The sequence below is a fragment of the Aristolochia californica genome, unplaced genomic scaffold, assembly GCF_029961685.1.
Source record: "Aristolochia californica isolate CCGP_79_NKW_82.1479 unplaced genomic scaffold, dmAriCali1.0.hap1 SCAF_8, whole genome shotgun sequence".
Classification (NCBI taxonomy): Eukaryota; Viridiplantae; Streptophyta; class Magnoliopsida; order Piperales; family Aristolochiaceae; genus Aristolochia; species Aristolochia californica.
The window spans coordinates 29,334,762-29,348,429 of record NW_027182279.1 but is presented as its reverse complement, the minus strand read 5'-3'; the positions used below and the strand labels follow the sequence as shown (position 1 = coordinate 29,348,429).

The 13,668-nt window shown below is 36.0% G+C and overlaps 1 protein-coding gene across 1 annotated transcript; it reads left to right on the top strand.

Annotated features, from left to right (window-relative positions):
- Positions 1-282: 282 nt before the first annotated feature.
- On the top strand, positions 283-1,032 carry LOC137938390 (uncharacterized). The gene is made up of 3 exons (XM_068783358.1): positions 283-334; positions 416-789; positions 862-1,032. Exons 1-3 carry the CDS (start codon positions 283-285, stop codon positions 1,030-1,032), a joined length of 597 nt encoding a protein of 198 aa, XP_068639459.1.
- The last annotated feature ends 12,636 nt before the right edge of the window (positions 1,033-13,668 follow it).

The window sequence follows — 13,668 nt, the reverse complement described above, 5'->3', positions numbered from 1 at the left end:
ACATTGCAATGCATTTGTTTGGCATGAGGAGGCCAGCACAACCTTCCAAATGTTAAAAACAGCCCTTGCCACAACACCGGTCTTACAATTGCCTAATTTTAAAGAGCCTTTCGTGGTTGAATGTGATGCATCAGAAGGTGGTATCGCGGCAGTGCTGCAATAATCCAACCATCCCACTGCCTATTTCAGCCGACAACTGTCACCACATCAACACAAGTTACCAGCATATGAGCGTGAACTGATTGGCTTAGCAAAGGCAGTCCACCATTGGCATCCCTATTTATGGGTTCAATATTTTCTTATCTGTACAAACCACTACAATTTGAAATATTTGGTAGATCAACTTATTTCTACATCACCTCAACAACAGTGGATCAGTAAATTGTTGATCTTTGACTTTATGGTGGAACACAAGGTAAATTGATTACAGCAGCAGATGCTTTGTCACGCAAATCAGAAGACTCACCACAATTATCTGCCATCAGTCATCCCATGCCAGTCCTTTTGGACAGCATCAAGGAGGCCCATAGGAGCTCATCAGAACTACAAGACCTCAGTCAGCAAATTACAGCTGGCAACATGCCATCCGATTTGACCCTTCTTGACACCCTCATTCTCTATAAGAGCCACAACTATTTGCACCATTCTTCTCCTCTCATTGCTACAGTGGTATCTTCTTATCGTGAAAGCTACCATGAAGGCATTCAGAAGACACTCATGCGGCTTCGCCATGATTTTTATTGGGCTGGTATGAAGATCTCCATTACCTCCTATGTAGCTGCTTGTCAGGTGTGTTAGAGGAATAAGGCGGATAATTTATCACCAGCAGGGGTACTACAACCGATCCAGCTTACCACTCAGGTATGGGCGGACTTATCCATGGATTTTATTGAGGGTCTCCCGAGGTCTTTCGGGAAGTCTATTATTTTGGTGGTCGTAGACAGATTATCCAAATACAGTCATTTCATTCCATTGGAACACCCATACACACATTGTGCGCCTACAGGACATTCTAGAGTCCATTGTCAGTGATCGGGATGTTTTTTTTACTAGTCAATTCTGGCGGGATCTCTTCAAATTCTGCGGCACCAAACTCAATTTTTCCTCAGCATATCACCCGCAAACTGATGGCCAGACCGAAGTACTTAACCATACCATTGCCATGTATTTTCGGTGCTTGGTTGGTGACAGACCCAAAAGATGGTGGACTGCATTCTGTGGGCAGAATATTTGTACAACACCTCTTTCCACATGGCTTTACAAGACACCCCATTTCGTATAGTGTATGGCAGAGACCCTCCCAGTCTCCTTCCATATGATCATGGCTCCACCAGAGTCGATGCAGTGGACAAGGCCCACATTGATCGAGATCAGTTGTTGGCCATTATTCGCCAGTGCCTCAGCCAAGCCCAAGCTTGTATGAAAGACTACAATGACCAGGGTCACCGCGACATTCAGTACAACACAGGTGACTTTGTTTGGCTCAAACTCCAACATTACAAATAGGCTTCCGTAGCTGGATGCAGGCACAAGCTCTCGCCCAAATATTTTGGGCCATTCAAAATTACTTAGAGGGTCGGGGAAGTCACATATAGGCTCCAATTGCCTCAAGAAGCCAAGATCCATGATCTATTCCATGTGTCCCTCCTAAAGCCCTTCACAGGCAGCGCCTCACCCACACTCCTGCTCTCCCACCCATTGAGGATGGCCAAATATCTCGCTTGCCATTCAAAATTCTGTAGGCTCGCTAGAATCCACACAGATGAGAGGTGTTAGTTCAATGGTCTCCCACAGACGCACCCCGCAGTATTCCAATAGGTCAACCACACATTCAAGCTTGCAGACTACCTCATTTTCTAGGAGGGGAGTGATATTGTGGACTCGGTAGCAGAACGAGTAATCCAGATACGAGGCTGACAAGTGAGTGACTCAGTGGAGTACTGAAGTACCTTAGGTAGTCTATGTTCATTTAAATTCATGAATGTCAAGTAGGGAGTGCACGAGGGCAGTATTGTAATAATATTAAACACTATGCTCGAGCCTTTGCCTTAAAAAGTCATCGAGAAGAAAGGAAAGGCAAGAAAAAATTTGCAAGGGATCCGCATTCTCCTTCAATGAACCAGGGTCGGCATTCCCCTGGAACCCAAGGTGCAGACTCCCTTTGACGAACCTGGTTATCCTCATTCTCGCCAATCCCTCTCTCCTCTTTTCTCACGTTAGCCATTCCATTTCATGTTCCTCACAAACCTGTAACCATAGGTAGACCAGAAAGGTCTCGTCATCCTGGTTCTATCCTCGATTTACAAGAAGACCTCTCCCATCGTCGAATCACTCGATCCATGGTAGGAGACCATAACAGAGGAGAACCTGGTATGGAAGATAAACCTGGAGGAGCATTATTAGAATAATATGGAGAGTCTTCAAAAAATTTGACATCCCTAGACACAAGTAAATGCTGAAGAGTAAGATTATAGAAAACATAACCCTTTTGTTTATGAGAGTATCCTTCATAGATTTTGGATCAAGTTTACCGTGTCTTGGGGAGGAAATATGGACAAGACATTGAAAGCCGAAGACTCTCAAGGGCAGTGAAAAAGGATCATCATTAGCTAATAAGTGAGAGTAGGGAATTTTTTTTCCAGGAATGGAAGAGGGTAACCGGTTTATAAGAAAACATGTCGTAAGGACTGCATGTGGCCAATAAAAGTATGGAACTTTCATGGCATATATTAATCCATGAGCTACCTCATGAATATGAAGGTCCTTCTGTTCGGCTACACCATTTTTTTGAGGGGTGTAGGCACATGATGTTTAGTGAATAATGTCATTTTCAAGACAAAACAAGTGAAGATCTTTGGATGTGTATTCTTTGGCATTATCGAACCGAAGGACTTTAATTTTCTGCCCAAACTGAGTGAGTACCATTGCATGAAAAGATTTAAATATCAATGGTATTTTAGAGCACTCTTTAAAAAAAATAACCAAGTGATACGAGTGAGGTCATCAATATATGCAATAAAATATTTAACTTGTGAAATGTTGGAGACACTCAAGGGTCCCCATATAGTATGAATTAATGAAATAGGAGAGACACTTTAATTTCTGGACAAGGTGAGTATGTAGACCTCTAAGTTTTACTCATTTTACATGCTTCACAATGAAGGTCTGACCTTGCTTTAGGAAAACTATGATGAAGAGATTGGGTTGACGGATGTCCCAACCGGTTGTGCCATAACTTGGTTTCAGTGTCACAGGTGGATGTAGTATTTATTTGTGGCACATCCAGGTAGATGAACCCCCACTCCCCCCCTTGTTCACAAAATCCACCAATCACCCACTTCGATGTAAGATCCTGAAATACACATGAAGTGGGTGAGAAAGTGATAGAGCAATTAAAATGTTTGGTGAGCTGACTAACTGATAAAATATTCAAAGGGAAAGTGGGAACAAAAAGGATATCAGTGAGCAGAAGTGATGATGTAACAGAAGTGGATCCTTGCCCTTTAACATTAATCTATGAACCACTAGCAATGGTAACAAATTTATGTTAAAGACAAGGAGAAACTGAGTATAGTAGATGTCTGTTACATGTAAGATGCCCGGAGGTTCCTGAGTCAATTATCCAGGAAGAACAAGAGGCAGAAAACATACTTGAAGCGGTGGTGGTAGCGGTTGGTGAAGAAGTACTTAGGGAGGACCCCATCTTGGTCTTCATTTTCTAGAATAGTTCATAGTTTTCATCAGTAAGTGTATTCTTTATAGTTGTTGTGGTAGATTGCTCCACTTTTGTATCACTTACTTGTTGAAAGATAAGCTCAAGCCCACACGACCAAGGAAGGCCCACAAGATTGGCCCAAGCCCATAAGAAGCAGGACCCAAATGATTACCATGAGCTGGCATCCTTATCACATCAGTTGGAAGATCAAGAAGGACTCACAAAAGTATCTTATCTTATGGTCACGTCAAAGAAGAGTTTTAGTTTGAGTTATTTTTGTCTTTTATCTATATTGAGTTATTAATTATGTTAGGACTTAGCTTTAAGTGTTAGAGTTTGGGTGTAATTGGGACAAGGGTAGTTTTATTGTAATTGGACTCTACTACCTTCCTCTATTATAAATAGAGGTTCATGTACTCTAATTACAACATATTATTGATGACAATGAAGTATTTTACTTTTCCATAAATTCAACACGGTATCAGAGCAGGTTCTGAGAGTTGACTTGGTCAACTCACGGAGGTAATGTGATCCTTTTCTCTAAACCCTAAACCCTAAGTCTAGGTTCGTAGTTATTTTTTTAGTCCCTATACCTATAGTTTTCTTTGTATTTTTTAACTTGATACGGAGTTTTTAATACTGAAATATATATACTGAAGGAAAGATAATTTAGTCTAATTTCCAAATAAAAATCATTTGTTCCAATTGGAGTTATCTACAGAAAGATGTCAGATTGAAAAAAGGTTCGAGCAACAGTAGCAATCTTTAGATTTTGAGGTATTTTTTGCTATCAAGAACTAGAATTTATATGGAGAAATATATGTCAAAGTAAATATCTGTAATTCTTTTCTTTTACCTATTCAACCAATTTTTTTATCTGAGTTATCTACAAAGAGAAATCGATATTTGAGGCAGCAAAGATCGGAATTAAAAAGAGGTTAGAGCTGCAGCAGAAAGCCTCAATTTCCAAGGTATTTTATGCTATCAAGAAAGAGAATTTATAAGGAGAATTATATATAAAAAAAAATATACGTAAGTCTATTTTCTTACCTATTCAACCAATTCTTGGTATGATTTTTTTATAAGGAGATATTATACTTGGAAGAGTCGATGGTCATTCTGAAAAAAAGGAGAAACATTACTCTGTTCGGCCAGATGACAGAGACCAAAATCTATCACATTATTTATCTTCTGATAATTATATTTTATGAAGTGAAGTTACACTTTGATGATAGTATTTAAGTCTACTTTTATACTGAGAAAATTTCATGTTAATCTGATCTATATTTAAAGAAATATTCCTATTGGAAGAATCAAAGGTCATGCTGGTATTATGTTACATTGATAATCCGAATTTAAGCCAATTATTTTGTGCCACTTTTTGAGTTGATATATCAGAATATGTCACTTCTCCCTGGTTTGAGGGCTTATTTATACATCTCTATTATTTGGGCCTATTGCTACATCTATGATATTTGGTTCAAGCTGGGATCACTGCCATTACTCCCAGTATGAGGGGCTATATTTTATTCCATATGTTGTGGATGAGTTTATGTGACCAAAATATTCAACAAAAGGGGAGCACAATTTGAAGCTTCTGCATCTAAGAAAAAATATTTATATCGGATTATGATTATTTCATGTGTCCTTCTACAAGTTTTATTATTTTGGTTCATGTTATATGTGTTGGAAGATGGTCCTGTTATATTCACCTGCAACTATTATGTCTCTTTGGGGACATTATTATTGAAGAAGTGGTGGACTCATATCATCATTTATTTTACCCCGTCAAAAATATCAAAATTATTTGTGGTTGGGAGTCCATGACGAAGGAACTTCATCCCGTCAAAAATATCAAAATTATTTGTGCTTTGGAGTCCATGACGGAGGAACATCATCACCATCAAAAATATCAAAATTATTTGTGGTTGGGAGTCCATGACTGAGGAACTTATTATTACATCTATGTTATCCCCCCCCCCCCCCCCTCCCTGTACTGGCTTTTATTACTCCTACCACTTGAGAGTCGTTGACCTATGGAAGGACACGGTGGTGGACACTTCAGAGCAATGCCGATAGACACACTACCGATAGAAGACGGAGTGTGCCCTACATCCAGCATTAGGACTGGAGTATGAAGCAATGTCTTACAAGCTAGGAGTGATTTTTACTCTCACTTATATTATTCTAGTAGGGCCTCATGAAAGGATGCAACAGCGTGAGAGGGAATGTTGGAAGATGTGCCATTTTATACAAAAATATTCTATACATCATTTGCAGCAAGCTGGGAGTTCACGTTGTTCTCTCACCCCCAGCTTGAGGGGTAGTGTTGGAAGATAAGCACTAGCCCACACGACCAATGAAGGCCCACAAGATGGGTCCAAGCCCATAAGAAGTAGGACCCACAATGATTACCTTGAGCTAGCATCCTTATCACATCAGTTGGAAGATCAAGAAGGACTCACAAAAGTATGTTATCTTATGGTCACGTCAAAGAAAGAGTTTTAGTTTGAGTTATGTTTGTCTTTTATCTATATTGAGTTATTTAATTATGTTAGGACTTATCTTTAAGTGTTAGAGTTTGGGTGTAATTGGGACAAGGGTATTTTTATTGTAATTGGACTCTACTACCTTCCTCTATTATAAATAGAGATTCATATACATTGATTACAACAAGTTATTGATGTCAATGAAGTATTTCACTTTTACATAAATTCAACATTACTTTGGCTTTGTTAGCCTTATTCTAATTAGCCTTAAAACATATTTCTCGAGAGTGGCCCAATCTACCACATATAGAGCATTCCTTTAGGTGAAAGCATGTGTCTCTAGTGTGGCCATATTCCTTACAATGGGTGCATTCCTTCCCATCTATTCGGTCAAAACCAGTAATTCCACCTCTTCCTCTTCCTCCTCTATAAAATTTGCCTCAGCCTCGGCCTTGGTCATATGGTGTTCCCCTCTGTCCAGAGTACATAGCGGATGGTATTTCAGTAGTAGAGGGAGAAGCGTTTGGAATATGGAGAAGTGTAGCACATACATCATCAAAAGTGGGAACCGCGAAAGAGCTAAGAAGGTGAGTATTAGCTACTTCAATATTTTTTTAATGTTAACAATGCATATGGCAGTTATTAATGCCTCTTTCTGTTTATCTTGGCCAAAGATATTTGTAGAGGTTGGTTGGGCCAAATTCCATTCTTGAAGAAACCTTGAAAGCGGGCCAAATATTCATGTATATTGTCTCCTTGTTTGGTGTCCTTCTTTCTGGCATATCCAGCATTTACACTTGCTCGGGGGTTTCCCCTTCAGGCAATATGCATTTACTGGATGTGGTTGGGCTAGAGTTTGTTCTTTTTCTAAAGTATCTTTTTTAGGAGTATACCTAGATTTTGAACTACTTTGTATCCTAAATTTTTTCTTATGAATTTTTTTAGGATATTTTCTTTGCTTTTGGTTATAGGTTTTCCAACCATAAGCTCCTACATTTTTGTTCTGGTTGGAACAACATAATGTTTGCTTATAAGTTTACTACTTTTCTTTTGTAGTTTTTGAGTTTCACAGAGGTTTGCCAACATGTCTTGTACAAACCTGTGTTTTCTTCCAAAAGTATAAAAACCTAGGAAAGCGTCCATGGTTAAAGCAGGAAACTCTGGGTTGTTTTACCAATATTTTACAATGTAGTCTTTTTCGAAAATAGTCGCAAAAGGTTCTGGCAATTTTGAATAAAAGGTGGGCAGATAGGATTTTTTATCAACTTTTTGTAGTTTATAGAAGTAACTTGCAAATTCGTAGTAATACTTCTCATAAAAATAGATGTTACAAATCTGTAACTTATTTAGTTTTTGAAGAGTTTCTAAACGTTTTCTTTGTTTAGTATACTCATCGCGAGCTTCTAGGGCTGGATGTATTCCTAGAAATTATTTTGATATCTTAGCCACTAATCCTTTTAGTATTGAGGCTATAGATGTTGATGTAGCTATTTTTTGGTCTTCGAGAAGATTGTCCCACCAATGAGCTATATGACCCTGTAGGGCATGGGTAAAGAAGTTAAATGCAGAATCTTTGTTGATTCATGCATATTAGCAGCATTGCTGATACTTCTTTCCCATTCTTTGAGGACTTTTTCTCCATCCTTGGAACAATCCAAGTTGAGATAAAATCCCAATGGGTTTATGCTATCTATGGATTGATGTCCTTTAGTAGCATGGGAAGGATCGACATTTGTGTATTTTATTGAATACCTTTGTCCTCCCAACAAGATTTTAGAGTGGGAAAAACTTTCTCTTTCTCAAGAATAATCCATTGTTTTGTGGCGGAAATTGTCTGTCATATAGGTATCTTGTACCCTTGTTGTTTCTACTTCATGTTGGCTGGTGTTGCCTCCTCGAAGCATCCTGAATCTTTTACAAAGATAATTTTCCTTTTTGTCTTTAGAAGAGTAGTTTTTTTTCTTGGTATTTTCTATTGCAACTTTGTCAGAGTCCCATGCCTCTGGTTCACTATCTTGTTGCTCTTTTTGTTTACTAGAGGAAGGTTTTTTCCTCTAGAACATAATAAATTGGTTGGCGACTGAAAGTATTATATTTTGCGTAAACTTCATCATCAGTAGAGGATGATGCTTTTGAAGCAATCCTAAAGGCAAAAGGTTCTAGATCTTTTCTTCTACTTGCTATGCAAGGTGCAATGTACACTAGGTTTTTAAGCCACCGGTAATGTCAGAAAGGCCTAAAGGTAATGGAGTTTCGATATCAGTTAAATAGAAAAAATCATTCATTTTTAAAGAGATATTTCTTGAAGCTCTCTTTGTATTCTCTAGATTATGCATTGTAGTGTGTGAGCTCTGTTGTTGATTCTTATCCATTCAGAATGAAACTCAGTGTGAGCAATCATTGTATCTTCTGTTGGTTGAAGATTATCTCTGTTTTGCAGAGCGTGAATTCTTTCTACTCATGCTCTTCTTAAACGATCTAATAGTCTTTCTCTATAGATCATTTTTATAAAGCTTTTGTTTAATTATTTTGATCTTGCATCCTAATTTGTAGACGCAATCATTATATCTCATCCACCAATAATGATACATCACTTGGGATGGGAATGTGTCATCTTCAGGTTGAAGAGTATCTCTTTGTTGTAGAGCCAGAGCTAGGCTTTCTCTACAAAATTCTAGGCGATCTAATAGTTTCCACCTATAGATCATTCTGGTGTCCAAGGTGTAAAAGGGGTTTCATACGTTGATGGACTAGAAGAAGAACCTAAATGTTATTTTAATGTTAAGACTTTGCTTAGGAGTTCTTGCATTTTATCTTTGTTTAGATTATCTAAAAAAAAATTTAGTGCTGTTAATTCTTTAAAGAAAATAGGACTATTTCCATTGTCAATTTTTTCTACAATATTTTCTAGGATAGTTTGACATTTTGTTATTTCTCTATGTCTATGTTCATCATAGAGGAAATTAACTTTTTTTTGTAGATTGTCAATAGCATTTTCTAACCTGGTAATGGTCTTTCCATAAGACTCTAAGGTTTGGTTGGGCCTTGGGTTGCCTATTCCTTCGAATTGGGAACTGGTGGAGGCTCTACTAGAAGAGGTAGAGAGCCTAGTGTTGGTAATCACTAGTTTTCCTTCTATCTTCCTTATGGTTTTTCAGGAGAGGGGAAGGTGTCTAGGAGCCATAGGTTGGACTACCCATTCTATTGGCCATGTTAACTCCCTAGGGTCGAGTTCTTCTATGGTCAAATTTTCAAAATATCCAATATTATTGGATAGTTCCATGATTTTCTTTGAATCCTTAACTGGAACCTTTCTTGTATTGATTCCTCTTGCAACTTCTCATATGCATTACTCTTCTTCCTGGTTGAATGCCATTTTTCTACTAGTTATCTGTGTAGATTTTTAGGGACAAGGTATCTTGGATATGCTTGTCATCTAATTCTATTTGTAGGTTGGGTCAAGTTGTAAAAGAGACTGGGCCTAATCCTAAGTTGGCTCCAATTCCTCCGAGTAGGGCCTTTTCAAAATTATTCCTCACTGAGTTATCTACGATAGCTACTATGAAAGGTAAGTTTTGGTTGATTCGTATCAAGGGGTCTAATCATATATGAACTAATCCATAATTGGGACTACATTGATGCATGGTTCAATACATTCTATTATCAAAACCCTAATCATAGGCATTCCAGGTTTTTCCAAAGGGCCAAGGATGTTTTGAGAAGGTATTTAATTGGTGGACAAAATTTGGGCCACCCATTGAGGTTCTCCCAGAGCCCATTCAGGCTCAATTTAAATTTTGGACTAAATCCAGTCCTAAGCATAAAGATTTGGGGAAAATCCCAATAGATACAAATTTGTTCATATTATTTATGACTTTCACCATCCCCTGGATTTTGTGAAGGGACTGTACCACATCCTTCAATCAAGAAGGACTGCCAATTTTATAGAGAATCTTCCATGTAAGGTAGTGGAACATTTTTCCATAAATTGATACAAAGTTCGCAAAAATTAAGTCTAATATTCTCCATAATGAGAATTTATTGGGACAAAAAATCTCAAAGTTTTATTATGAACCCAAGAATATGTTCAACAATTACAAATTAAGGGCCAAACTTCTATCAACGCCCAAAACAATCCAGCTGTCCTCAATAATGGAGTATTTGTTCTGCCACCTCAATTATAGAGGCATCTTTCATAGTTTCTATTGGTGGATTTTAAATGTTATCAAATTCGTCTTGTACTTTTCAGTCTTGCTCTTTCTATATAAGGAGTTATGTGTTGTTTTGTAAGGCATTACTTTGAGTTTGCGCTTGTTTCCATGGTTGCTCATTGTTTGGATATTATTTAGTGTGTTTTTTGATATGTAAGTATAATATTTCAATTTGAATATATTTTATATTTCCATTATTTTCGATTCTTTTTTGTTGTAAATAGACCATTAGTGCCTCATGTTTCCTCGAAAAAACTTTTCTAGCTAAAAATTCTTACCAGGAAACTATTGTGGTAAAGCTATTTTTGCTGAAAAAAATTACTTTCTACAACTATAAGGCCTTGTTAGTTCTTTTTCTAGGGACTTTGGAAAAGTATTTCTAATAAAAATATGATCCTTAGGACCATTACTACCTCATGTTTCCTAGAACAATTTTCAAGTTGAAAATTCTTACCAGGGAAATTTTGTCGTATGGATATTTTTTATGAAACAAACTACTATCTACAATTATAAGGCCTTGTTAGTGCATTTTCTATGGAAATGATAGAAATATATTTCTTGTAAAAAATACATCTCTAGAGAACATTCCTGCCTCTTGTTTCCTGGAAACACTTTTTAAACAGAAATTTCTTTCAAGAATTTTTTTGTTGAAACAAATTGCTTTCTACAACTATATGACCTTGATAGTGCATTTTTCTTGGAAACTATAGGCAATTATTTATAGTAAAAATACATCTCCATATACCATTAGTGCCTCATGTTTCCTGGAAAACGTTTCTAAGGCAGAAAATTCTTACTTGGAAAACTTTGCTGAAAAAATTATAATTTACCACTATCATGCCTTGTTAATGCCTTTTTTAAGGAAACATTGGAAAAGTTTTTATTTTAAAAATACATGTCCAGGGACCATTAGTTCCTCATGTTTCCAAAAATCTCTTTTCTTGTTGAAAATTCTTACCAGGGAAATTTTTTGGTAAGGATAATTTTTGTGAAATAAATTACTTTCTACAACTTTAAGGCTTTGTTAGTGTATTTTTTGGACACGCTGGAATTGTATTTGGAGTAAAAATACATCTCCAAGGACCATTAGTGCCTCAAGTTTCTTGGAAACACTTTTCAAGCGGAAAATGTTTACTAAAATTTTTTGCTGAAACAAATTACATTTTACAACGATATGACCTTGTTAGTGCATTTTTTCAGGAAACGCGGGGAAAATATTTCTAGTACAAATACATCTCCATGGACCATTAGTGCTTCATGTTTCCTAGAAAACACTTTTTATGCAAAAAATTCTTTCGGGGAAAACTTCGCAAAAACAAATTACTTTCTATAACTATAAGGTTTTTTTAGTGACTTGTTTTCAAGAAACGTTGAAAAAGTATTTCTAGTAAAAATACATCTCTAAGGACCATTAGTGCCTGATGTTTTGTGGAAAAATATTTCTACCTAAAAATTCTTTCCAGGAATCATTTTAGGTAAAGCATTTTTTGCTTAAACAAAATAATTTTTGCAACTATAAGGCCTTGTTAGTGTTTGTTTTTAAGAAAATGTTGGAAATGTATTTCTACTAAAAATACATCTCCAAGGACTGAGTACCTCATATTTCCATGAAACTCTTTTTAAGCTGAAAATTCATTCGAAGAAAATTTTGTGATAAGGCAATTTTTGCTGAAAAAATTACATTTTACTAGTATAAGGCCTTGTTAATGGCTTTTATAAGGAAACGTTGGAAAAGTATGTCTAGTAAAAATACATGTCCAGGGACCATTAGTGCCTCATGTTTCCAAGAATCACTTTTCTTGTTGATAATTCTTACCAAGAAAATTTTGGTGTAAGGCAATTTTTTTTAAAACAAATAACTTTATACATCATTAAGGCCTTGTTACTGCCTTTTTTGGGAAAATATGTCTCCAGGGACCATTAGTTCCTCATGTTTCTAGGAAACAAATTTTAAGCTAAAAATTGTTATAGGGAAATTTTGAGGTAAGACAATTTTTGCTAAGACAATTACTTTCTACAACCACAAGGCCTTGTTTGCGTATTTTTTCCAAAAATGTTTGAAAAATATTTCTAGTAAAAATATGTTGAGAGAGACCATTAGTTCCACATGTTTCCAGGAAACAAATTTTAAGCTAAAAATTGTTACAGGGAAAATATTTAGGTAAGACAATTTTTGCTTAAGACAATTACTTTCTACAACCACAAGGCCTTGTTTGCGAATTTTTTCCAAAAATGTTTGAAAAATATTTCTAGTGAAAATATGTCGCGAGGGACCTTTAGTGCCTCATTGTTCCTAAAAAAATATTTCTAGCTAAAAATTCTTACCAGGAAACTATTGTGTTACCGTATTCTTTGCTGAATTAAATTACTTTCTACCACTATAAGTTCTTGTTATTGAATTGTTTTAGGAAATTTTAACAAATTATTTCTTGTAAAAATACAACCCTTGGGACCATTACTGCCTCATGTTTCCTAGAAACATTTTTTATGCTTAAAATTCTTTCCATGGAAATTATGTGGTAAGGATATTTTTTATGAAACAAATTACTTTTTGAAACTATATGGCATGTTGTTCATTTTTTTTTCCGAAATTCTGGAAATGTATTTCTAGTAAAAATATGTCTCTAGGGAATATTAGTGCCTCATGTTTCCTGGAAACACTTTTCAAGCAGAAAATTCTTACTACAAATTTTTTTGTGAAACAAATTACATTCTACAACTATATGACCTTGTTAGTGCATTTTCAAGAAACATTGGGAAAGTATTTCTAGTAACAATTTTGGCTTCATGGACCATTAGTGCCTCATGTTTCCTAGAAAACACTTATCAAACAGAAAATTCTTACTTGCAAAACTTTGTTGAAACAAATTATTTTGTATCACTATAAGGTTTTGTTAGTGTTTTTTTAAAGAAATGTTGGAAAACTATTACAAATAACAATACGTCTCCAAGGACCATTACTGCCTCATGTTTTCTGGAAACACTTTTCTACCTGAAAATTCTTACGTAGAATATTTTTTTTGTAAATCAATTTTTGAAGAAACAAACTGCTTTCTGCAACTATAAGGCCTATTTAGTGTATTTTTTATGGAAATATTGGAAATTTATTTTGAAATTTATTTTTAATATAAATACATCTCCATGGACCATCAGTGCCTCATATTTCAATGAAACACTTTTTAAGCTGAAAATTCTTTCTAGGAAAATTTTGTAATAAGGCAATTTTTTATGGAAAAGTTACATTTTACTACTA

What these genes read in the sequence shown, in the direction of transcription:
- LOC137938390 (XM_068783358.1), top strand. Translation starts at nt 283, where the DNA reads ATGGGTTCAATATTTTCTTATCTGTACAAACCACTACAATTTGAAATA. An exon ending in ACTACAATTTGAAATATTTG is followed by an intron (nt 335 to 415) that starts GTAGATCAACTT and finishes GTGGAACACAAG; the next exon opens with GTAAATTGATTACAGCAGCA. An exon ending in CCTATGTAGCTGCTTGTCAG is followed by an intron (nt 790 to 861) that starts GTGTGTTAGAGG and finishes CTTACCACTCAG; the next exon opens with GTATGGGCGGACTTATCCAT.